The sequence below is a fragment of the Callionymus lyra genome, chromosome 3, assembly GCF_982586985.1.
Source record: "Callionymus lyra chromosome 3, fCalLyr1.hap1.1, whole genome shotgun sequence".
Classification (NCBI taxonomy): Eukaryota; Metazoa; Chordata; class Actinopteri; order Syngnathiformes; family Callionymidae; genus Callionymus; species Callionymus lyra.
In genome coordinates, this window is record NC_141820.1 from 14,236,357 (window position 1) to 14,257,668 (window position 21,312).

General features: G+C 36.6%; 3 protein-coding genes across 4 annotated transcripts; 2 read left to right on the top strand and 1 right to left on the bottom strand.

Annotated features, from left to right (window-relative positions):
- The first annotated feature begins 4,914 nt into the window (after nucleotides 1-4,914).
- Nucleotides 4,915-6,327, top strand: snrpf (small nuclear ribonucleoprotein polypeptide F). Its single transcript, XM_087785726.1, has 4 exons — nucleotides 4,915-5,027; nucleotides 5,387-5,512; nucleotides 5,881-5,945; nucleotides 6,028-6,327. The coding sequence occupies exons 1-4, from the start codon at nucleotides 5,025-5,027 to the stop codon at nucleotides 6,092-6,094; spliced, it is 261 nt and encodes an 86-aa protein (XP_087641852.1). The 5' UTR covers nucleotides 4,915-5,024; the 3' UTR covers nucleotides 6,095-6,327.
- A 959-nt stretch (nucleotides 6,328-7,286) lies between these two features.
- Nucleotides 7,287-12,752, top strand: amdhd1 (amidohydrolase domain containing 1). Its single transcript, XM_087785727.1, has 9 exons — nucleotides 7,287-7,477; nucleotides 7,671-7,777; nucleotides 7,850-7,914; nucleotides 8,986-9,263; nucleotides 9,326-9,551; nucleotides 10,543-10,667; nucleotides 10,726-10,819; nucleotides 10,881-11,041; nucleotides 12,518-12,752. Exons 1-9 carry the CDS (start codon nucleotides 7,341-7,343, stop codon nucleotides 12,621-12,623), a joined length of 1,299 nt encoding a protein of 432 aa, XP_087641853.1. The 5' UTR covers nucleotides 7,287-7,340; the 3' UTR covers nucleotides 12,624-12,752.
- Nucleotides 12,753-12,932: 180 nt separating this feature from the next.
- Nucleotides 12,933-20,984, bottom strand: LOC148083346 (tetraspanin-9). 2 transcript variants are annotated; one of them, XM_087786539.1, is made up of 9 exons: nucleotides 20,841-20,984; nucleotides 18,899-18,933; nucleotides 18,604-18,691; nucleotides 18,309-18,500; nucleotides 18,167-18,241; nucleotides 15,409-15,510; nucleotides 15,218-15,343; nucleotides 13,256-13,339; nucleotides 12,933-13,188 (listed from the first exon to the last, which is right to left on the bottom strand). In XM_087786539.1, the coding sequence occupies exons 3-9, from the start codon at nucleotides 18,664-18,666 to the stop codon at nucleotides 13,117-13,119; spliced, it is 714 nt and encodes a 237-aa protein (XP_087642665.1). In that variant the 5' UTR covers nucleotides 18,667-18,691; nucleotides 18,899-18,933; nucleotides 20,841-20,984; the 3' UTR covers nucleotides 12,933-13,116. The 2 variants fall into 2 exon arrangements, with proteins under 2 accessions (XP_087642665.1, XP_087642666.1); XM_087786540.1 differs by having other exon boundaries at nucleotides 18,895-18,933.
- Between the last annotated feature and the right edge of the window lie 328 nt (nucleotides 20,985-21,312).

Consider the following 21,312-nt stretch of genomic DNA (forward strand, 5'->3'; position numbering starts at 1 on the left):
AAAACATATTAAAACTTTGAATGTATGGTTTTAATTTGGTAATTCAATTATTACCAAACAATATTTCATTTAAATGAAAAAAGAAATAAATGGAAATTTAACCATTCAATATTCTGATACACTGATTCCATTGACTTTCATGGCATTAGATAAGAAGGTTGGCTGATGCAGTTCTTTTCCTACTCTAGGTAATAACTTGTTTTTTTTCCTATTCTCAACACAGATCTGCACCTGCTGGTTCGGGTCAAAATCAAGCGAACCCATCAAAGCTCAGGCTTGGCTGTCGAGCGAGAACTGGACAAGGACCTGATCTCTGCACATCTAAACACCGTCCAACAATCAGAGGCTGAGATCCGTCACACCTGCTCACGTCCAGTCCTGACGACGACTCTTTCCTCTCTGTGTCTGAAGGAGCTCCAAGTCTCCCTGGAGGAACAAACGCTTGTGTAAACCCAACCTTTTGAAGAGCGTGTTCGTGCCTGACCTGAACCGGCGTTAGATAAATTGATTGAAAGTTGGAGAAGCTACAAAGTGAAGACTATTGTTCTCATAGGAAGCAGGAAAATAAATCATCCAGACGATCAGACACAAACACAAACACTGGGATAGGTTTGCTTTGGTCGACGTCCAACCGGCTTTTTTTCGGGAATATGATCAAAAGCTGAAAATGATTGATGTTCAGTCAAGTTTCTTCTGTTAAATGATACTGTAGTAACAAGGATATATTTGTAGTATTGTCCGAGTACTTGACTCTGGTGTTGTAGAATTTACAGACCACATGACTCTTGACGAAGTCAAATGCTTTCATTTGTTTTCAAACCAAAATATGTACAAACATCAGCTTTAAAAGCAGCTGGAGTCGACTGTATCCTCTCGTCCCCAGTCATCGACGGGATCTCACCAGTTTCTACTGTCTACTGACGTAATGACTGCTGCCATCTAGCGGATAGAATTTTAATTGCAACACAAAAATGAACAAACACTGTAAATATTTACATATGCTTTCATTTGTTTTGAAACCAAAATGTGTCCAAAAATAACCTTTAAAGGCTGCTGGAATCACTGTACATTCATAAAATAAATAAATTAAAAAAAATACAGAAGTTAATGAATCAATTTGTGATTCACATTAACTGATCTCTTATGATCAAATACATAAAAATAACAAACAATATATGACATACATCATTGATATACCATAGATTATACTTTAATATTTGATGTAAAAATAATGACATGGTAATGCTAATTATAGTGTACGTAGGATCATCCAAACATTAGGGAAATCTCATGTTTTTGGTCAAAATAAAAAAAAAAGATTTTTCGATCATAGTTTTGGTAGTTTTGCACTTGTTTTTACATTTTGAGAACTTTTGAAATGGACTGTACTGGCTTTTAGTAAATATATCAAAGTAAAAGTAACTTTTTATTCTCATTTTTCAGTGATTATGACAGATCGCACTTTATTCGCATCCATCCATCCATCCATCCATCCATCCATCCATCCATCCATCCATCCATCCATCCATCCATCCATCCATCCATCCATCCATCCATCCATCCATCCATCCATCCATCCATCCATCCATCCATCCATCCCTCCATCCATCCATCTATCCCTCCATCCATCCATCTATCTATCCATCCATCCATCCTAACGAACTCCTGTGTTGTTCTCAATGTTATCTTGACATTTAAAGTATATATTTTATTGAATATTGTTTTGATTGTTTAAGCGCTTTGTGACTCTGGTCTGTAAAAGCGCTCTATAAATAAAAATTACTTACTTAATTACTTAATTACAAAAGTTCACACTAAGTTCACAGCAAAGTGAGGTTATGAATAAAATATAAAATTAAATTAAAAAAGATTTCTGACTCGCTTTAGGAACCGTGACTGTTTTTAGACCATGAGGGAAAAAGAAAAGGCTCCGAGAGAGAGAGTTACACAACTGTAGGTGTCAATAAGTCACCGCACCTAACACACACACACACACACACACACTTACACCTTCCATCATACACCACCACACACATGCCACCCCTGACATGCTCACTGACTGACAGATTGCTTCATTACACAGGGAGGGCGACGGCAGCTCAAGAGGCAGCGGGAGAAGAAATCTGGGCTAAATGATGTAAGCGCAGCAGGAATCCCAAACACGCCAGGTGTAATTTCTGAGGAATCTTCGGTCAGAACCCAGCCCTCCATGCCAGGAAGCTGGAGATTTTAATTCTAAAAAGATCAGGCTCAGACTTGTTTCAGTTACAGTTGAACGCTTCAGAGAAATGAAGGGAGATTATGAGAAGAGAGGAGGAGAGTTACTCAGACAGAGAGAATGTCCTGAATCACTTTTTCATTTTTATTTTTTACTCCTCCAGGCAAATGTGTCCGTGTCCAGGGACACATTTTATGAACCTACTGCTGTAGGTACAATGCAGTTTAACAAATAAACTAAATCTCACGATGAATTGACCAATAATTGTAATTGCTTCCCAGCATTCATACACTAGTTGTGTGATTGCTTCCCAGCATTCACACACTTGAGATCCTGTTTTCCTCTGACCTAAGCTTTGTGCCGCTTCTCCTCCCACAGATTTTATCTGATTTGAACCGTTCAAACTTTTATCAATTCAGCTCATTTCAGAAATGCAGTCTATGTTCTAGCTTTCTTTTTTATCTCTTCCACTCTTTCTTTTATTTCTTTTTTTTCTACCCCATTCCTTTTTAATGGGGACAATCTTCAACTCATGTTTCCACTTTGACCTACTACTTCTACTTTTACTACTAATTCCACTACTACTAATACTACCAATACTACTACAACTTTTATTTTTCTACTACTTCTACTTTGACTACTAATTCCACTACTACTTATACTGCTAATACTACTACAACTTTTATTTTTCTACTACTTTTATTTTGACTACTAATTCCACTTCTTCTTCTTTAACTACTAATTCCACTAATACTTCCACTACAACTTCTACTACAAATACTACTACTACTTTTAGTTTTCTACTACTTCTGTTTTTACTACTAATTCAATGTCTTCTACTTTAACTACTTATTCCACATCTTCTACTTTTACTACTAATTCCAATACTACTTCTACTACTAATACTACTACAACTTTTATTTTTCTACTACTTTTACTACTAATTCCACTATTACTTCTACTACTTATCCTACTACAACTTGTATTTGTACTACTAATTCCACTTCTTCTACTTTAACTACTCATTCCACCAATACTTCCACTACAACTTCTACTACTACTACTACTACTACTTTTAGTTATCTACTACTTCTATTTTTACTACTAATTCAATTGCTTCTACTTTAACTACTTATTCCACATGTTCTACTTTTACTACTAATTCCACTACTAATTCCACTACTACTTCTAGTACTACAACTTTTATTTTTCCACTACTTCTACTTTTACTACTAATTCCACTTCTACTTCTACTACTAATACTACTACAACTTTTATTTTTACTACTAATTCCACTTCTTCTACTTTAACTACTCATTCCACCAATACTTCCACTACAACTTCTACTACTAATACTACTACTACTTTTAGTTTTCTACTACTTCTATTTTTACAACTAATTCAATTTCTTCTACTTTAACTACTAATTCCACATCTTCTTCTCTTAATACTAATTCTACTAGTACTTCCACAGCACAGCAGGGTCAGCATTGCATTTTCTTCTGGAAATACACTTAATAGTTATTTTTTATTCTTTCCCCCAGAGAAAAATAAAAGAAAGTTAGGATTCAAACAATTCTAGCCACATGTAATGTGTTCAAAAATAACAATATTTTTTTTACTGGAGGACATCATTGATTCACAATTATATTCAAAACATGAACAAGAGAGCGATGAAGAAAAATCAGGTTGTGGTTCTAAGGCGTGTCAAAGCACTAGCTTACGTTTCAGTGAGGATTTTATTTCAGCAAACAAAAGCCTCAGTAGGTAATCGGTCAGAACATCTGTTGTTTTTTTCACAAGGAATCTCAAGTGGTGAAGGTGACATGTGGTGAACGGAGCTTTTACAATATAGAAGGAAAATAAACATATAAAAAGATATTTTATATACCAAGTTTCTCTGCAATTATTTGTTATATGTACGTGTCGAGCTGTGGAGTGAGTTTGCGGAGCACTCTGGAGACAGAATTAAAAACCAAATACAAGCAGAAAATCATTTGAAAAAAGGAACAAAATATTTCTCAATATGTATATGGAAGAAGACAAATGGTAACTGAGCAGGAAGAGGTATTTATCTAAACTAATTTATTATATTGTATGGATTTACGGAGGTTATTAATAATAACAATACTTTAATATGCATTTGTATATATTATGTGTTGCTATGAGTGCTTTTATACTTTGTATTTATATGGATATCTGTGTAGAAGTATTTGATAATTCACTAAAAACTGAAGAAATAGTTTAAAAAAAGGGTAGAAAATTATAGAAGATGTTTTCTTTTCCAATGTTCTGTGTTTTGTTATGTTTTCTTTTTATTTGGCTTTATTATTGGATTATTATGTACAAATAATTACATATTGTATCCATTTTATAAATACAAAACAATTTATTATATACATTTTAATCTAAAGGCTAAAGAAAAGCCGCAGGTTAAAAGTAAAGATCAATTATAAGTCTGATAATTTATAGCATCAACACCTATAACTAGAGCTTTACGACGATAGATTTTATAAACGTTTTACGAGTCATATAATAATTAAATTCTTTAGTGAGAAGATTAAAAAAACATTTACGTTGCATTAAAAAAAAAATCCAGAAATGTTTTGTTATAGACGAGGAATTTGCAGCCTCCAACCAGTAGGTGGCGTCAGATGATATGAATGACTCTCCTTGAAGCACTTCCTGAAACACTTCCGGTCTGGCGGTAAAGCGTGTTGCTGATCAGAGAACAAACGCAACACTGACGAATATCGAAATATCAAAAGAAACTTGAACAACTTCCTCGTAGTTAAACACAATAAAAATGGTGAGTTTTAACTTCTTTACTGTAATATCGGAAAACATTGAGTTGCATAAGTGACGCGGTAATAGCAGCCTGTTAGCAGGTTAGCATTTAGCTTCCCATTCATTAGTTGGACTAAAGATCGTTCACTGTTGTGTTCCTCAAACTATAACTATAATATAATATTACTATAAATATTATTATTTATCGGTCACAGGCATCAATGTTATTTTGAGTTTCTGATTTTGGTTGAGAAATACAACAAGGATTTTCACACGGCTATAAACAAAACAAAAGTGTGACGATTTAATATAGTACACATTTAGACGTTTTTCTCTTGTGCATTGTTTGAAGTTAAAGTTTTTGTTTCATCTGTTTTTCAGAGTTTACCACTGAATCCAAAACCTTTCCTGAACGGTCTGACGGGCAAACCAGTGATGGTGAAACTGAAGTGGGGAATGGAGTACAAGGGTTACCTGGTGTCTGTGGATGGATACATGAACATGCAGGTGTGATGAATAGAGGTTTTCCCATCTTGGTTGTTCTCAATCTGTCTCTGGAAACAACAAAATCTGATTTATTAAATGTATTTGTCTAAGATAATGGCAAGTATAACAGTGTTCTCCTGACAAACGCATCTCTAGGTGAAATGAAACGTATACGGGTGATTAATGACATTATTAGCCCATGATTTTAATCAAATAAAACACTAAAGTTCATCCTTTGATCTCGTCTGTAAACGGACACTTTAACTTTATTGATGTAGTAACAAAATTTGTTAAAACATGGCAATCTTCATAGTCAAATCTGAGAATCTAGTGGAATTTCAGTTGCTTTAATTTGAACTGAAATACTAAATTGCTTGTTGCATTTTCAGCTGGCAAACACAGAAGAGTACGTGGACGGTGCATTGTCGGGTCACCTCGGCGAGCTCCTTATCAGGTATGTCTACTTTTGAAAGAGTTATTGTGAGGTGCGGGTCAAAAGGATCAAGATGCTAATAAACTTGTCTCTTTCCTTGCAGATGTAATAACGTTTTGTACATCAGAGGAGTAGAAGAAGAGGAGGAAGATGGAGAAATGAGGGAGTGAAGAAGAAATTATTGTGTAACCTGGATGTTGTTGTTTTTTTCTTTTTGTTTTCACCATGTGAAAATGATCTTTCAGTTTAAAGATTATTATCAAGCTGGTTTGTTGTTTTCCTTCTACATTATGAGACCAATTTTTTTTTTGACTTTGTAATACACACACAATAAACATGTACTCTTTCTTAAAAACCTGCTTTCAATCCGTTTACTTAAAATAAAAGTTGTGTTTTGAGTAAAGTAGAGAATCTGTTTTTTAACTATCAAGAAATGGTACTAAATTGAACATTGAGCACTAGTTTTATGTGTCGCACGATATGAGGTCCATGATGGAGCTCATGATACAAAGATGACTAATGTCAGCACAACGATGTATTTAGTTTCCTTTTTTTAAATTCAAATTTAATATGGTATATCACCAATAAGTTGCAAACAGAATTAAATCATTCTTCCAGACATCGTTGCAGTCAATTCTTTTCGAGGAAGCTTGACCTTTAAACATAATTTAAAATAAAAAAATTCCACAGTGTGTAAAATCAACAAAGATGCATCCAAAACAATTTAAGTGTAGCTGTAAAGTAAGTAATATTTGTAAGGTAAGGTAGAACTTTATTGATTGAAATTTTTTTTTTTCTCCAAATTATCCACAGCAAATACAGCCATTTTTCATAAAAAATAATCAAAATAAAATAAGAACAAGAACAAAGAGAAATAAAGAGAAAAAACAAGATAATACAATATAAGTCTAAAGATAAAGATACAGAAGAGGTGGAGTGCTTTTCTAGACCAGGGTAACAAAGCCCTTAAACCATTAAAACAATACCGATAAAAGATATGCTTAAAAGGTCAAGAGACCACCGAGACAAACACAGGAGTCTCAGAGAATCAAGGAAAAGTCTGCATGAATAAGGGTGTATCGTAGGTCCATCAATACAATAAAATCCAGTTATATTAATTTCTTAAACAACCATGTTTTGTTTTTTCTTGATCAACCTAAGATGGAAGTAAATCATTTTTAAAACAAATAATATTTTGTATCCTAGCTGGTAGCTAAACTAGAGGAATATTCTAGTTAAATATTTGAAAGGATTCTTTCTAAACTCCCTCCTTCATGAATATTCATCAAGCAGAATCACCGCCTCCTGCACTTTCAACTCTCTTGTACAAATATTTGTTGGACTTCTGGATGAAAACTCGGGGGTCACAGTCGAGTTCTCTGGAGAAAAAAATTGAAACTGAAAATATATTTAAAAATGTTCTCCAGTTACAAACTTCTGGTCAAAAACGCCCAACAGGTGGTTCTTGTCTGCAGCAATGGTGAGAAATACGTCACTAAAAGCGCGATGCAGAGTCTGTGCGTTATTGAAAATGGAAGCATCGTCATCGACAGGTAAGTGACTCTTATAAACTATGTGGATGAACTTCGTTTAAATCAAGTTAGAATGTGAATAATTAAATATTCCGTTCATGTTATTTTCAACGAGTCCCATATATTATATTGGTATCTGGCGCCCCCTTTTGGTTCAAACAATTATTATCACCAATAATTTCTGCTCTTTTGTTTTAAAATACAAATATTGCAGAGATGGGTTGATAAGAGCAGTTGGACCCACAGATACAATTCGCTCTCAGTATCCAGAAACCTCTTTTGACAAAGTGATTGACGCCACAGGGATGTGTGTCCTGCCAGGTAAGATCACCTGTTTATTGACTTACATGGAAGATTAAATGTAATTAATGATGACTTATTGTCTATTTGAAGGTTTAGTTGATGCACATACTCATCCAGTTTGGGCGGGTGACAGAGTGCACGAGTTTGCGATGAAGGTACGTCATCAATACATTGTTTTCTACGAAGTTAATCTTTTGTTGAAATAGTTCTCGTTTCGTTAAGTTATTTCTCGTGCTTTTAGTAAACGGTTGCTTTAATTCTGTGAGGATATTCACATCGGAATATTTACTATTAATAGGTTTGGCACAAGAATATCCAAAACATCACTTGAATATATCGATAGTAAGTGTTTAACAAGTATTTTAAAGGATAATATTGTTAATTGAAGTTGTAAAAACTTCAATTAATTACTAAACAATGTATGTTTCAATGAACATTTTCTCATGTTAAATGCATGGACAGTCTGACAGATAATCAATTTTCTCCTTTTCTTTAAATACTGAATTTTAGCAAATACAAAAATCTTACAAGCTAGTCAATAAGAATGCTAGTTGTGGTCACTCTGGGGTTAAAATTCAGACCTGTAAGATATTTCGAATATTGGCCTTTAATCCTAGGGATACGTATCGGCAAGAATCTGGATTTATGTATCATGATATTTGACTTGACTCTGGTGTTCTCACGGAATTTACAGACCACTAGTGCTTTCACTGGTTTTGAAACCAAAATATGTCCAAACATCAGCTTTAAAAGCGACTGTATCCTCTTGTCCTCAGTCGACGCTGAATATCTCCCAGGGTTTTCTTTATACCTTTAGTTGTGGAAGACAAAATTACTGCTGGAAGATAAAATTGCAAGAGTAAATAATGTCAATTGTAAAAAAAAAAAAAGAAGAAAAAACGAATTATTTTGTTCACATTTTAAATGTATTGATGTTTTCTTACAACACTACAACTAAGTGTACACACTTTGCGCTTGATGGATCTACTGACTCCTTCAAGAAACATCTTAAGACATTTTTATTTGTTCAGGCTTTTCCTTGATTTTATGGAACTCCTGTTGTGTTATCAGTTTTATCTTGACCTTTAAAGTATATACTTTATTTAATATTGTTTTGATTGTTTAAGCGCTTTGTGACCCTGGTCTGGAAAAGCGCTCTACAAATATAAATGACTTACTTACTTACTTACCTCTGAATGGAACCTTCTTGCTTCATTGGACACCAGTTGGCAGGAGCCTCGTACATGGAGGTCCACCGGGCCGGCGGAGGGATCCACTTCACGGTGGAACACACTCGAGCGGCGACAGCCTCACAGCTGCTGTCGAGCCTCAGCAGCAGGCTGGCCAGGATGCAGCGAGCCGGCACCACCCTGGTGGAGTGCAAGAGCGGCTACGGCCTGGAGCTGGAGACGGAGCTGAAGATGCTGGAGGTGATAGACCAGGCCAGGAAATCCTTACCCATCAACATCTCCTCCACCTACTGCGGCGCCCACGCTGTGCCAAAGTGCGTAACCCCTCATGTGAGTCGCTCGATCATGACCCCTGACCTCCAATGTTTTGACTCAGAGGGAAGACGGTTGCCGAGGCCACGGCGGACATCCTGCAGGTCCAGCTGCCCAAGCTCCGGGAGAAGATCTCCGCGGGGACTCTGTGCGTGGACAACATCGACGTCTTCTGCGAACACGGGGTCTTTGACGTCGACTCCACGCGTCAGATCCTGCGATCCGGGAGAGACATGGGCCTCAACATCAACTTCCACGGAGACGAGCTGCATCCCATGAACTCTGCTCAGGTCGGACTCGAGCTTCATGCTGGACATCACTTTACACTTGATTTAGATGGTTTTCAATTGAAAAACTATAAGAAAAATGGTTTAGATAATGTTTAAAATAAAATGTTTCATAAATTAAAAATAAGTCACAAAAAATGACTACACAGAAGAAGGGGGCTAATCTAAGAGTGAAACAATTAAACAAGAAAATCACTGAGACAGAGAATACCTCCACCAAGGAGCTCATTTCACAAGATTCCTAAAAGCCCAGCCTTTAATCAAATTAAAAAACATCTTGACTCAAGAATCATTTTTACTCAACTTTAAAAATCATTTTCTTTTTTACTTTTTTTAAATTTTATTTGATCGTATGCTGAGTTTTATTAAGTCTATTTTAGTTTATATATATATATATATATATATATATATATATATATATATATATATATATATATATAATTGTAATATGCAGTATGGAAGTATTTCAGTGTAAAAACCAATAATTGAAATTTAAATATTGTTGTTTCTTTAAGCATTAAACATTTTTTTAAATGAATTGAAAAATGTTTATATTAAAGGAGGAATTCGATTTTAATGCATAATTAAATTCAATAATATTTATATCAAAAGGTTTTGGTTTTTTTAAAATTATTATTATTATTTAATTACATGAAAATGAATATTTCCAAAATGGATCGATTTTTTTTAAACACAGATTTTACTATTTTAATTACAATAATTCACAGGAAACATTGCATTCAGGAAATGTATATTTGAATTATTGGAATTAGGAATTTGGAATTCTATTATTAAAAAAAACAAACACATCCTTTCAGTATAGAAATGATTTAGTTGTTCAACAAATTAAATGTTAAATCCAAGGATGAGAATGATAAACCTCTAAAAAAGTGATGACAAAACCTACTTTTCTTGAAAAATGAACTAAAATATGTTTCTGGACTGTCTCATAGTTTAGGTTCTGCATTTATAAAGTGTATTTTTTTTTGTGTAGCTCGGAGCAGAACTCGGCGCTCTAGCCATCAGTCACCTGGAGGAGGTCACAGACGAGGGCATCACTGCGATGGCAGGAGCACAAACTGCTGCAGTTCTTCTCCCAACCACAGCTTATATTCTACGGTACGTTTTCTCCTGCACACACTCTCAGTGCTTAACCTTCCAGGTGTGTGTGTCACAGGCTTCCACAGCCTCGAGCCAGAGACATGTTGGAGGCCGGAGTCATCGTCGCCCTCGGCAGTGACTTCAACCCGAACGCGTACTGCTGCTCCATGGTGGGTGGATGTGGAGTCATGAGACGTTCCTTACTGTGTCGTTCACCATCTTGTTTCTCAGCCGCTCGTCATGCACCTGGCCTGTGTCAACATGAAGATGTCCATGTCGGAGGCGCTCGCCGCCGCCACCATCAACGCCGCCTACGCCCTCGGACGCTCGCGCACCCACGGCTCGCTGGAGGTCGACAAGCACGGAGACCTGCTGATCATCAACGCCCCGCGGTAAACTGTGGAAGAAATAGCTTCATGAAACAGCTGATGAGGCTTCATGAAACAGTTGATGAGGTATCATGATACAGTGTCTTCATATTTAAACGCCACTAGATGTCACTCTCTGTTTAAAAATGATGTCAGGTTTCATTGAATTAGTAGATCGGAGTCAAAGATTATAAAGCAGAGAGTGACATCTAGTGGTCTTTTAAAATAAAGACACTGTATCATACCTTATCAGATGTTTCATGAAGCTTCATCGACACATCACTAGTGAACAGCACAAACAGGAAACAACCATTATTTAACTTTAATTTTAGATTTTATACTCCAGTGAAGAAATCTCTGAAAATGTATTATAAAAACAAGTTGATATAAAAACAATAATTAAATATTCAGTAAAAGAATATGAGGCTCAGTATCACACACACAAAAAAATGTTCCCAATTTTTCCTATTGGTTCACAGGAAGTAGTTGATAACTGTCTCCAACAAAACAAATAAAAAATAATGACAATTATTTTCCTTAGCAGGCATTTGAATCCCTAAAGCAATAAAGTATCTTATGTTTTTTTGGTGTTGTGTAGCTTGAGTTAAACATCTCAAGTTTATTAAAATAAAGAATCTGCTGCTGAAAAAGTTTGTTTACACTTATGCTAATATAACGGTTAGACTGTCAGACTGATGAAGAAAAAAACACTGGACTTCACTTTAGTTACATGTAGGATACTTATATATTTTTCTATACTTTCTTGTGCACTAAACTATATATGGATTTATATTTTAAAATGACATTATCCAACATTTTTTTTATACATCTTATACTTTCCTATTGTGGTTAATCTTTCAAAGCTGTATAGTGATATTTAACCAACTTTTTTCATTGTTCTTGACCAAAGTTCTTACTTTTAAATTTTTTAAACTGTGATGCTGAGAGTTTTGCTCAAGGAACTCAATGCGTTTAACTGTCGGTTACACACAAATAAAGGACCTTGAACAATTTATGTTAATATACGCAAACAATAACAAAGAAAAATACTTACATTTATCGTTGTTCAGCAGCTGCTTATCCACCACCTTTTCTCAATTTTAAAAATCTGTAAATTCTGGCGCCGTTTCTTTTGTTTACTTTAACAGGAAGTTATACGACATCATGATGTAATAAATGAAAAAGAAAATCATAAACGTGACCATATTTTCTGGCCCAAAAAATCTGCCTTAATCTTTTTTTTCAATAGTATAACTAAAATAAGTTATTTAATATGTTATAATTCCTTTGATTTCTTATTAAGGTCATCTTTTTACGCTAGAAAAACATGATTTATTTTGTCTTTAACTATGAAACGTTAAAGACAAACAGAGGTAAATTACTTTTTACTACTGCTCTGAATGTTCGTGAAAACTATGCTTCCTTTTTAAATAGATTGAAAAATAAAGTTAGTGTTGCGAGTCAGTCTTGAACCGTCACTAATGCATCGTCCATCTCTAGATGGGAGCATCTGATCTACCAGCTGGGAGGACACCAGGAGATCATCCGCTACGTCATCATCAAAGGGAACGTCGTCCACGAAAATGACAGAGTGTCATCGTTGTAATCCACGACACCAAACCCCTTATTTGTGGGACAACAACACAACTATCCTGAGTTCACCTCAAAGATGTTGACGACACACTGGAGTGTGTGACGAGTGCATCACTCACCTCATAGTGCTGACCAATAAAGAGTTGGACTGAAAACGCTTGTCTGTGTCAATATTCTCTGAAAGAAAAGTTTAGATCTGACAAAAAAAACGAGATTATTGATCATATGACGACCAAACGTGACCCTCACGATCAATACGGTGAGGTTAAAGTTCATCTACAGTACATATAAAACAAAGAAATGACAATGACTCACATAAAAGTTACATTTTTAACTTCCAAATACTTTATTCTTCAGAGTTTATAAGACCAAATATCACTTCAAAACACAAATATTCATGAACTAAACTCAAGCAAATACAAAATCAAAGTGGGGGTCGACACAGTCGGCTTCTAAAAAAATAATGTGCTCGTTATATTTTTCCTGTAACCGTTGGAACAGATGCTTCAGACGCGGAACTTCTTCCCGGCTCGATGGATCTGCTGGTAGAGAGTCATGGAGAAAGCCATGCCCAGGAGCTACAGACAAACAACAAGACGACTGTGGTGAGATCGTTGTTCTGGAGTCGCAGACGAGGAGCCTCACCTGTATCACCAGCACACACATGGCGATGGTTCCCAGCAGGTGTTTGTTGTCGTCCAGCCACCCCTCCACGATCTCGTAGCAACCCTGGAAACACCGGCGGTTAAAAACCAGGTGGAGGAGAAACAAATCTCACTTCTCCTGGTGACACACGTGTGGAAACACGTCGACATATCTCGGCATTTTACCTTCAGGTGTTGCCACAGTGAGTCCTCCATCTTCACCTGTCTTCATCATCTAGTCACTCCTACTTCCTTCCTTCCTTCCTTCCTTCCTTCCTTCCTTCCTTCCTTCCTTCCTTCCTTCCTTCCTTCCTTCCTTCCTTCCTTCCTTCCTTCCTTCCTTCCTTCCTTCCTTCCTTCCTTCCTTCCTTCCTTCCTTCCTTCCTTCCTTCCTTCCTTCCTTCCTTCCTTCCTTCCTTCCTTCCTTCCTTCCTTCCTTCCTTCCTTCCTTCCTTCCTTCCTTCCGTCAAAAAATGACTGAATTTGAAGGCGAGCTAACACTAGTTATAAACCCAACCAACAATCCTGACAACAAGTTGATGAAATGTCTTCCTTAAACCCCCCCAAAAACACCTTCTTAAATACTACTTATGATTAATAACTATATCTAAAAAGTATGTTTGCCTTCAAACCATATTTAATTTTCTTCATGGTTCATATTTTAATATGTAAAAAATTACAGTGTTTGTTCATTTTTGTGTTGCATTTAAAATTCCAGCAGTCATTGTGTCCTCCGCAGCTAGAGGAACTAGCTAATAAAATATGGCGAAAACCCCGCGATGACTGAGGACGAGAGGATACAGTGAGTACAGCAGCTTTTAAAGCTGATATTGGTACATATTTTTGGTTTCAAAGTAAATAAAAGCAGTTACGACTTTTTAAGAGTCATGTGGTCTGTAAATTCTGCAACACCAGAGTCAAGTACTCGACAATACTACAAATATATTCTTGTTACTACAGAATTGCAATACATAGAGTTCCATCCATCCATCTATCGCTGACCATGTATTGTGATGTATATTGCAGTATTCTTGCTAATACACAGCCCTACAACAGATCAATTATTCAGAGCAAATATCCAGAACAAATGCAAGATAGATCCGGACCAGAACAAAATTGTTGGTTTTCTCAGCTGTGATTAACGTCAGATCTTTCCTCTCCACTTGTACGAACCGTTCTGTGGCCCTTGTTTTCTTTTTTTTGTCGTGTTTTCTGTTTCCCTCCAATTTTAGTTTCTTGGAATTATGTTCATTTTTTCGAACTTTCTCGACTATTATTTTGATGCCATGACCCGTGTTTTTTTTAAGGTAAATGACTAAGCGGAAGACCAACTGATATAATTGTTAGAAATTAATACTTTGATTCAACAGTGTTTTGATCGCCATGGTTACATTGTTTTTGAGTGACAGGGGCTTCGTCTGTAAAGATGCAGTTTTTCCCAGATAGAGGTTCATAATTCCAAAATATTCTGCCTAAAAAAAGTGTGATTCAGTGTTCAGAGGAACCTTAACCCCCGCACCCTCCAACATCTAGCCTCCCTTACTTTGTCTCCATTAAATCAGGGGTCCTAAACCCACCTGGCCGACGGGCCAACAGAGGTCACTTCTTGTCGTGACAGGGGCAGCAACAAGCGTTTCTTTGAATTCATTTTTCTATAGATCTTTGATCCAAATTGGATTCATGTTTAATTGTGTAATATTTTCAGTGGTTTCACTATGAATTTTAGCCCATGTTAACAAAGCTACATAAATATTTACATTTAATGTGACGATCTTATTCTGATTCTACTTCCTGGTCACCGTGGTCAGTTTATCAATAAAAACGTAAACAATGTAATGTTTTGATTAGTGTTCATAACCCCCTCCCCTCTCGTCTGTTCCTGTGTACATGTACTAATGTTTATTGTTGTTATTCATATATTCATCAATAATATAGCTTGTCTATGCGCGATGTCAAAACTCACCCGGGTCCAGAATGCGTTGGTGGCGTTGCGTCCACAGCCGTTGAAAACCTGCTGACAGCATTGATCCGGAACCACGTGCAGAGCCGAGTGCCAGTCGTGGAAGCTCTTCACCCCACAGCAGCGCCACTGGAGGTCCAGAGGATTAGTTTGAGCCGCACTTGACCGGAGGATGGACGTCAGAACACACTCACCTCTCCTTGAATGGTGTTCCAGGCGTCCGTCAGTCCTGCGTTGTTGTCCGTGTTGTACAGAACCAAACCTTCTTTTAGGTCCCGCCACGCATTTTCACTCACCTGGAGCAGAGAACATGATCAGGTGTTGGAAGCAGGGTTATCGACAGTTTCTACCTGAACCAGAGTTAAGAGGCATTTCTGCTATTTAGTCAACAGTCGCAGTGATGCGTTTGCCTGAAGTGCAGATTTTTCTTTTCTAAATTTTCCAGGCAAAGTATGTTCTTGTGTAGTCAAGTCACTGTAGTATTACTCTTCAAGTCACTGTTGTATTACTCTTCAAGTCACTGTTGTATTACTCTTCAAGTCACTGTTGTATTACTCTTCAAGTCACCGTAGTATTACTCTTCAAGTCACTGTAGTATTACTCTGCAAGTCACTGTTGTATTACTCTGCAAGTCACTGTTGTATTACTCTTCAAGTCACCGTAGTATTACTCTTCAAGTCACTGTTGTATTACTCTTCAAGTCACTGTTGTATTACTCTTCAAGTCCCTGTAGTATTACTCTGCAAGTCACTGTTGTATTACTCTTCAAGTCCCTGTAGTATTACTCTGCAAGTCACTGTTGTATTACTCTTCAAGTCCCTGTAGTATTACTCTGCAAGTCACTGTTGTATTACTCTTCAAGTCACCGTAGTATTACTCTTCAAGTCACTGTTGTATTACTCTTCAAGTCACTGTTGTATTACTCTTCAAGTCACCGTAATATTACTCTTCAAGTCACTGTTGTATTACTCTTCAAGTCACTGTTGTATTACTCTTCAAGTCCCTGTAGTATTACTCTGCAAGTCACTGTTGTATTACTCTTCAAGTCACCGTAGTATTACTCTGCAAGTCACTGTTGTATTACTCTTCAAGTCCCTGTAGTATTACTCTGCAAGTCACTGTTGTATTACTCTTCAAGTCACCGTAGTATTACTCTTCAAGTCACTGTTGTATTACTCTTCAAGTCCCTGTAGTATTACTCTGCAAATCACTGTATTATTACTCAGGAAGTCACTGTAATATTACTCAGTAAAACACTGTAGTATTACTACGCAAGTCACTGTAGTATTACTCAGGAAGTCACTGTAGTATTACTCAGGAAGTCACTGTAATATTACTCAGTAAAACACTGTAGTATTACTACGCAAGTCACTGTAGTATTACTCTGCAAGTCACTGTATTATTATTCAGGAAGTCACTGTAGTATGACTCAGGAAGTCACTGTAGTATTACTCCGGAAGTCACTGTAGTATTACTCAGCAAGTCACTGTAGTATTACTCAGGAAGTCACTGTATTATTACTCAGGACGTCACTGTAGTATTACTCTGCAAGTCACTGTATTATTATTCAGGAAGTCACTGTAGTATTACTCAGAAAGTCACTGTTGTATTACTCTTCAAGTCCCTGTAGTATTACTCTGCAAGTCACTGTTGTATTACTCTTCAAGTCCCTGTAGTATTACTCTGCAAGTCACTGTTGTATTACTCTTCAAGTCACCGTAGTATTACTCTTCAAGTCACTGTTGTATTACTCTTCAAGTCACTGTTGTATTACTCTTCAAGTCACCGTAATATTACTCTTCAAGTCACTGTTGTATTACTCTTCAAGTCACTGTTGTATTACTCTTCAAGTCCCTGTAGTATTACTCTGCAAGTCACTGTTGTATTACTCTTCAAGTCACCGTAGTATTACTCTGCAAGTCACTGTTGTATTACTCTTCAAGTCCCTGTAGTATTACTCTGCAAGTCACTGTTGTATTACTCTTCAAGTCACCGTAGTATTACTCTTCAAGTCACTGTTGTATTACTCTTCAAGTCCCTGTAGTATTACTCTGCAAATCACTGTATTATTACTCAGGAAGTCACTGTAATATTACTCAGTAAAACACTGTAGTATTACTACGCAAGTCACTGTAGTATTACTCAGGAAGTCACTGTAGTATTACTCAGGAAGTCACTGTAATATTACTCAGTAAAACACTGTAGTATTACTACGCAAGTCACTGTAGTATTACTCTGCAAGTCACTGTATTATTATTCAGGAAGTCACTGTAGTATGACTCAGGAAGTCACTGTAGTATTACTCCGGAAGTCACTGTAGTATTACTCAGCAAGTCACTGTAGTATTACTCAGGAAGTCACTGTATTATTACTCAGGACGTCACTGTAGTATTACTCTGCAAGTCACTGTATTATTATTCAGGAAGTCACTGTAGTATTACTCAGAAAGTCACTGTAGTATTACTCAGCAAGTCACTGTAGTATAACTCTTCAAGTCACTGTTGTATCTCTACGCAAGTAAATGTGTTTCAAGTGTACATTTATATTTATATACAGCACGTCAAGTGTATTACTTTAAAGCTCCATAGTTGTACACCTTGCAAAATCATACTACGAACATTTCTTTTTTGTAAATTATTAAAATTGAAGAGCCTGCATCAGTAAAATAAACACTTCCGTATTAATACAAATGTTGTACTATCTTGTAACAATCCTTCATCAATCATAAATGCATGTAAGTTGTTGCTGTCAATAAAGTATAAAAACTTTATTGACACCACTGGGTGTCATGTGACCAAAACACACAGGATTCATTGTTCAACAGCAGCAGAAAAGAACATTTTTCTAAACAAAAATTGATTTGTTATCCATGTCAGTGTTTACACGTGTAGACGTCGACATCCTACGATCAAGCTGTCAACACGTCTGATCTCCCGACGACCGACTCGTTACCTTGTCCGTGTAGACGAAGAACAAAATGAGGAGGATCAGCTCGGCCAAGAGAATCACCAGCAGAACGATGAAAAACTGAAAAAGAAAAAAGACAGGAATTAAAACAAGGTGAGAAAACGATCAATGAAGACGATGTTCTCACGCTCAGCAGAAGACACTTGTTCTCCTTGATGGCGCCGAGGCAGCCCAGGAAACCCGTCACCATGACGACCGTACCGAGGGTGATGATGAGATTGGCGGCGGAGAGGGACGGGAAGGAGGGCGACAGGGTGGCGAAGCTACCCTGGGACACAGACAGCCACACGCCCACGCCCAGCAACCCACAGCCCCCGAGCTGCAGAACCAGACCAGGATCACAGACGTGAGTCGGACACATTCACGAGAACATCTGGGGAACATGTTTACTCAGCGTGTTTGTGTTGGTTTGTTGTAATTACCCAGAAAAGCAAGTTGAAGAGGAAGAGCATGTATTTAACGCAGCAGATGCAACCACGCGCCATGGCTGGGACGACACACACACACACACTGAAAACACACAAAAAAAAAACACTTTAAATGGTGTAATTAAAGGACGACTTCATCAATATTGACATGTAAATAAAAGCTGGAAATAGTTGCTTCTTAACAGTTAACAGTCAATTTTACATCCCAGGAGTCACGCTTTAACTTCCAATGACGTCACACGGACTGGAAACACTTAGTCACGTGGCGACAACAAGATGAAAGACTCACCACTGCGACTGAAACTGAGGAGTTGTGTTGACAATCTGGGACACAAAAACAAAAACAGAAGAAATTTACAAACTGGGATTGTTGTTACAAACTCATGCATAAAAGATGAAGGCAGGTTACTTATGCAGGAGACATTAAAGTGTTAAATGTGTTGGGCTTTTCAGACGCGTGAAAATTGTCCATGCCCAAAAAATAATGTAGATTTATATTAGATATTACAGTTATTTGACATCTCACACAATAAAACATGGATTGAAGGACATAATTTACCTTTTCTCTTTCAATGTTTCCTTAAGAAAACATCTACTTAAAATGTATTGAATTACTTTTTGTTGTTTGCATTACTGAATAAAACTGTTTATCTGAACAGTAAACTATATTGTCTGTCATTATTAAGTGAGGTATCACATATTCGTATAATTTGTAATTACTCTTTAATAACTATATTGTATCGGTTAAATCGACAATCGAAAATTGCAGTCTCTGGAAATAATCAATGGTATACTTTAAATTGAAATAATAACATTAGTATGAATGAACACCTGTTAAAAGTACATAGAATTGTTTTTTGTTGTTTGCATTACTGAATAAAACTGTTTATCTGAACATTAAACTATATTGTCTTTCATTATTAAGCGAAATATCACATATTCGTATAATTTGTAATTGCTCTTTAACTATAATTCATGAAAATGGCAGTCTCTCAAAATAATCAATGGTTTACTTTAAAATATTAACTTTAGTACTTCACCTACAAACTGACGAATTTCATAATATTCACGGGAAACAAGGGACACGTTTCACGAGTAAAAAAAACACTATTAAAATAGAATATTCCGATTCTGTCCTGGGACGAAGCTCAGTGACACATAGCGGAGTCTCTAACCGCATTCACACATATTTTACTTTATTTCAAATTTTTCTTTCACTAGTATTTTTTGGAGGAAAGTGTTAATTTAATTTCTTCATTGTCAATAAAGGATGTGAAGAATGTTCTGTTTTTTAAACAGTTCATATAAAAAAGAAAATTGCAGTCTTTCCAATGTGTTTCTAATGGTGAGGGTGGAGTGCACGGGTCAGACCCAGGAGACACTACTAGGATCATGTTAGACGACATTATGAAGATTTCTGTATTTTTGCTAACTGACATAAACTGATCCGAAAACCTGTAATAATTTAAAAAATGGATTTTTTTCTGATTCTGATATTAGTGCTTTACTTTAACTTGCCTTCAGTCTCGTTATAAATGCAACTGAATAAAACTTTAATCTCTTAATAAATGTACTTTATACTACTTTAATCTCGTAATAAAAGTACTTTATACGACTTTAATCTCGTAATAAATGTACTTTATACTACTTTAATCTCGTAATAAATGTACTTTATACGACTTTAATCTCGTAATAAAATAAAATAAAAATTATTTGTGTAGCTATAATACTCGTACTATTTAAAAGTGTTTTCACTGGTTTAAAACTCGATGATAAAAACAAAAACACAATTTTAAAACGACTTCAATATAGTTATATTGCATTTTATTACGACTTTTTTTCTCGTAATACATGTATTTCATACGACTTATCTCGTAATAAAATACATTTTCAATTTTTGAGTGGCCATCATACTCTGTCGTACTATTAAACGTTTAAAACCCCAAATGACAAAAAAACAAAACAAAAAACATTTAAAATGCGCCCGCATCAATCTGTGCGTGACGTCACTGGTCTGAACTCCAGGCTGCGAGTTAACGTGACTTCTCTCGGTTAAAGGTTCAACAAAAACAGACTCAGCTCGATACCCTCGTCCAGTGAAAATGCAGAAATGTTGACCAAGCGGCCCAGAAGAATCGTTTGAGTCCATAAAAGAAGGGTTTGGGTCGCTGGGGCCGTGAACAAAAGTCCTCGCTGTTGACTGTGAACAGAGAGAAAATGGAGTTTCTTACCTTCTCTACGAGCTGCTGCTCCTCATCCCGATGAACTCCTGTCGCTAAAGTTCTCCTGGATTCAGTTCTCACTCGGATGGAAAACTGCGACTTTGATAAGTATTTGAAGTTGAGTCGCTGTAGGAGGCGAGGAGGAGGCGGAGAGTTGGGATCCTGGGGCGGAGCGTCCAGAGGGATGAGGCCGCGGAGGAGGCGTGTTTGTCGGGCTGTGGAGCTGCAGAGGCTGCGGCGGAGGCAGGAACTCATACTTTATTATTGTTGTGGCCCCAGGGGTCTTTTTTTATTCACCTCAGAGTGACAAACAAGTATCAACCAAGTACATCATTCAATTTCCCATCACTTTATACGTACCTTAAAATCCTTTAGCTAAAAACGTATTTGTCCTGCTTGAGACCCTGGCTCCGGGTAGAGTCAGATTTGTAAAATCTCGGAACAGCCATAAATCAGGATAAAAATATCAGAGCTATTGAAT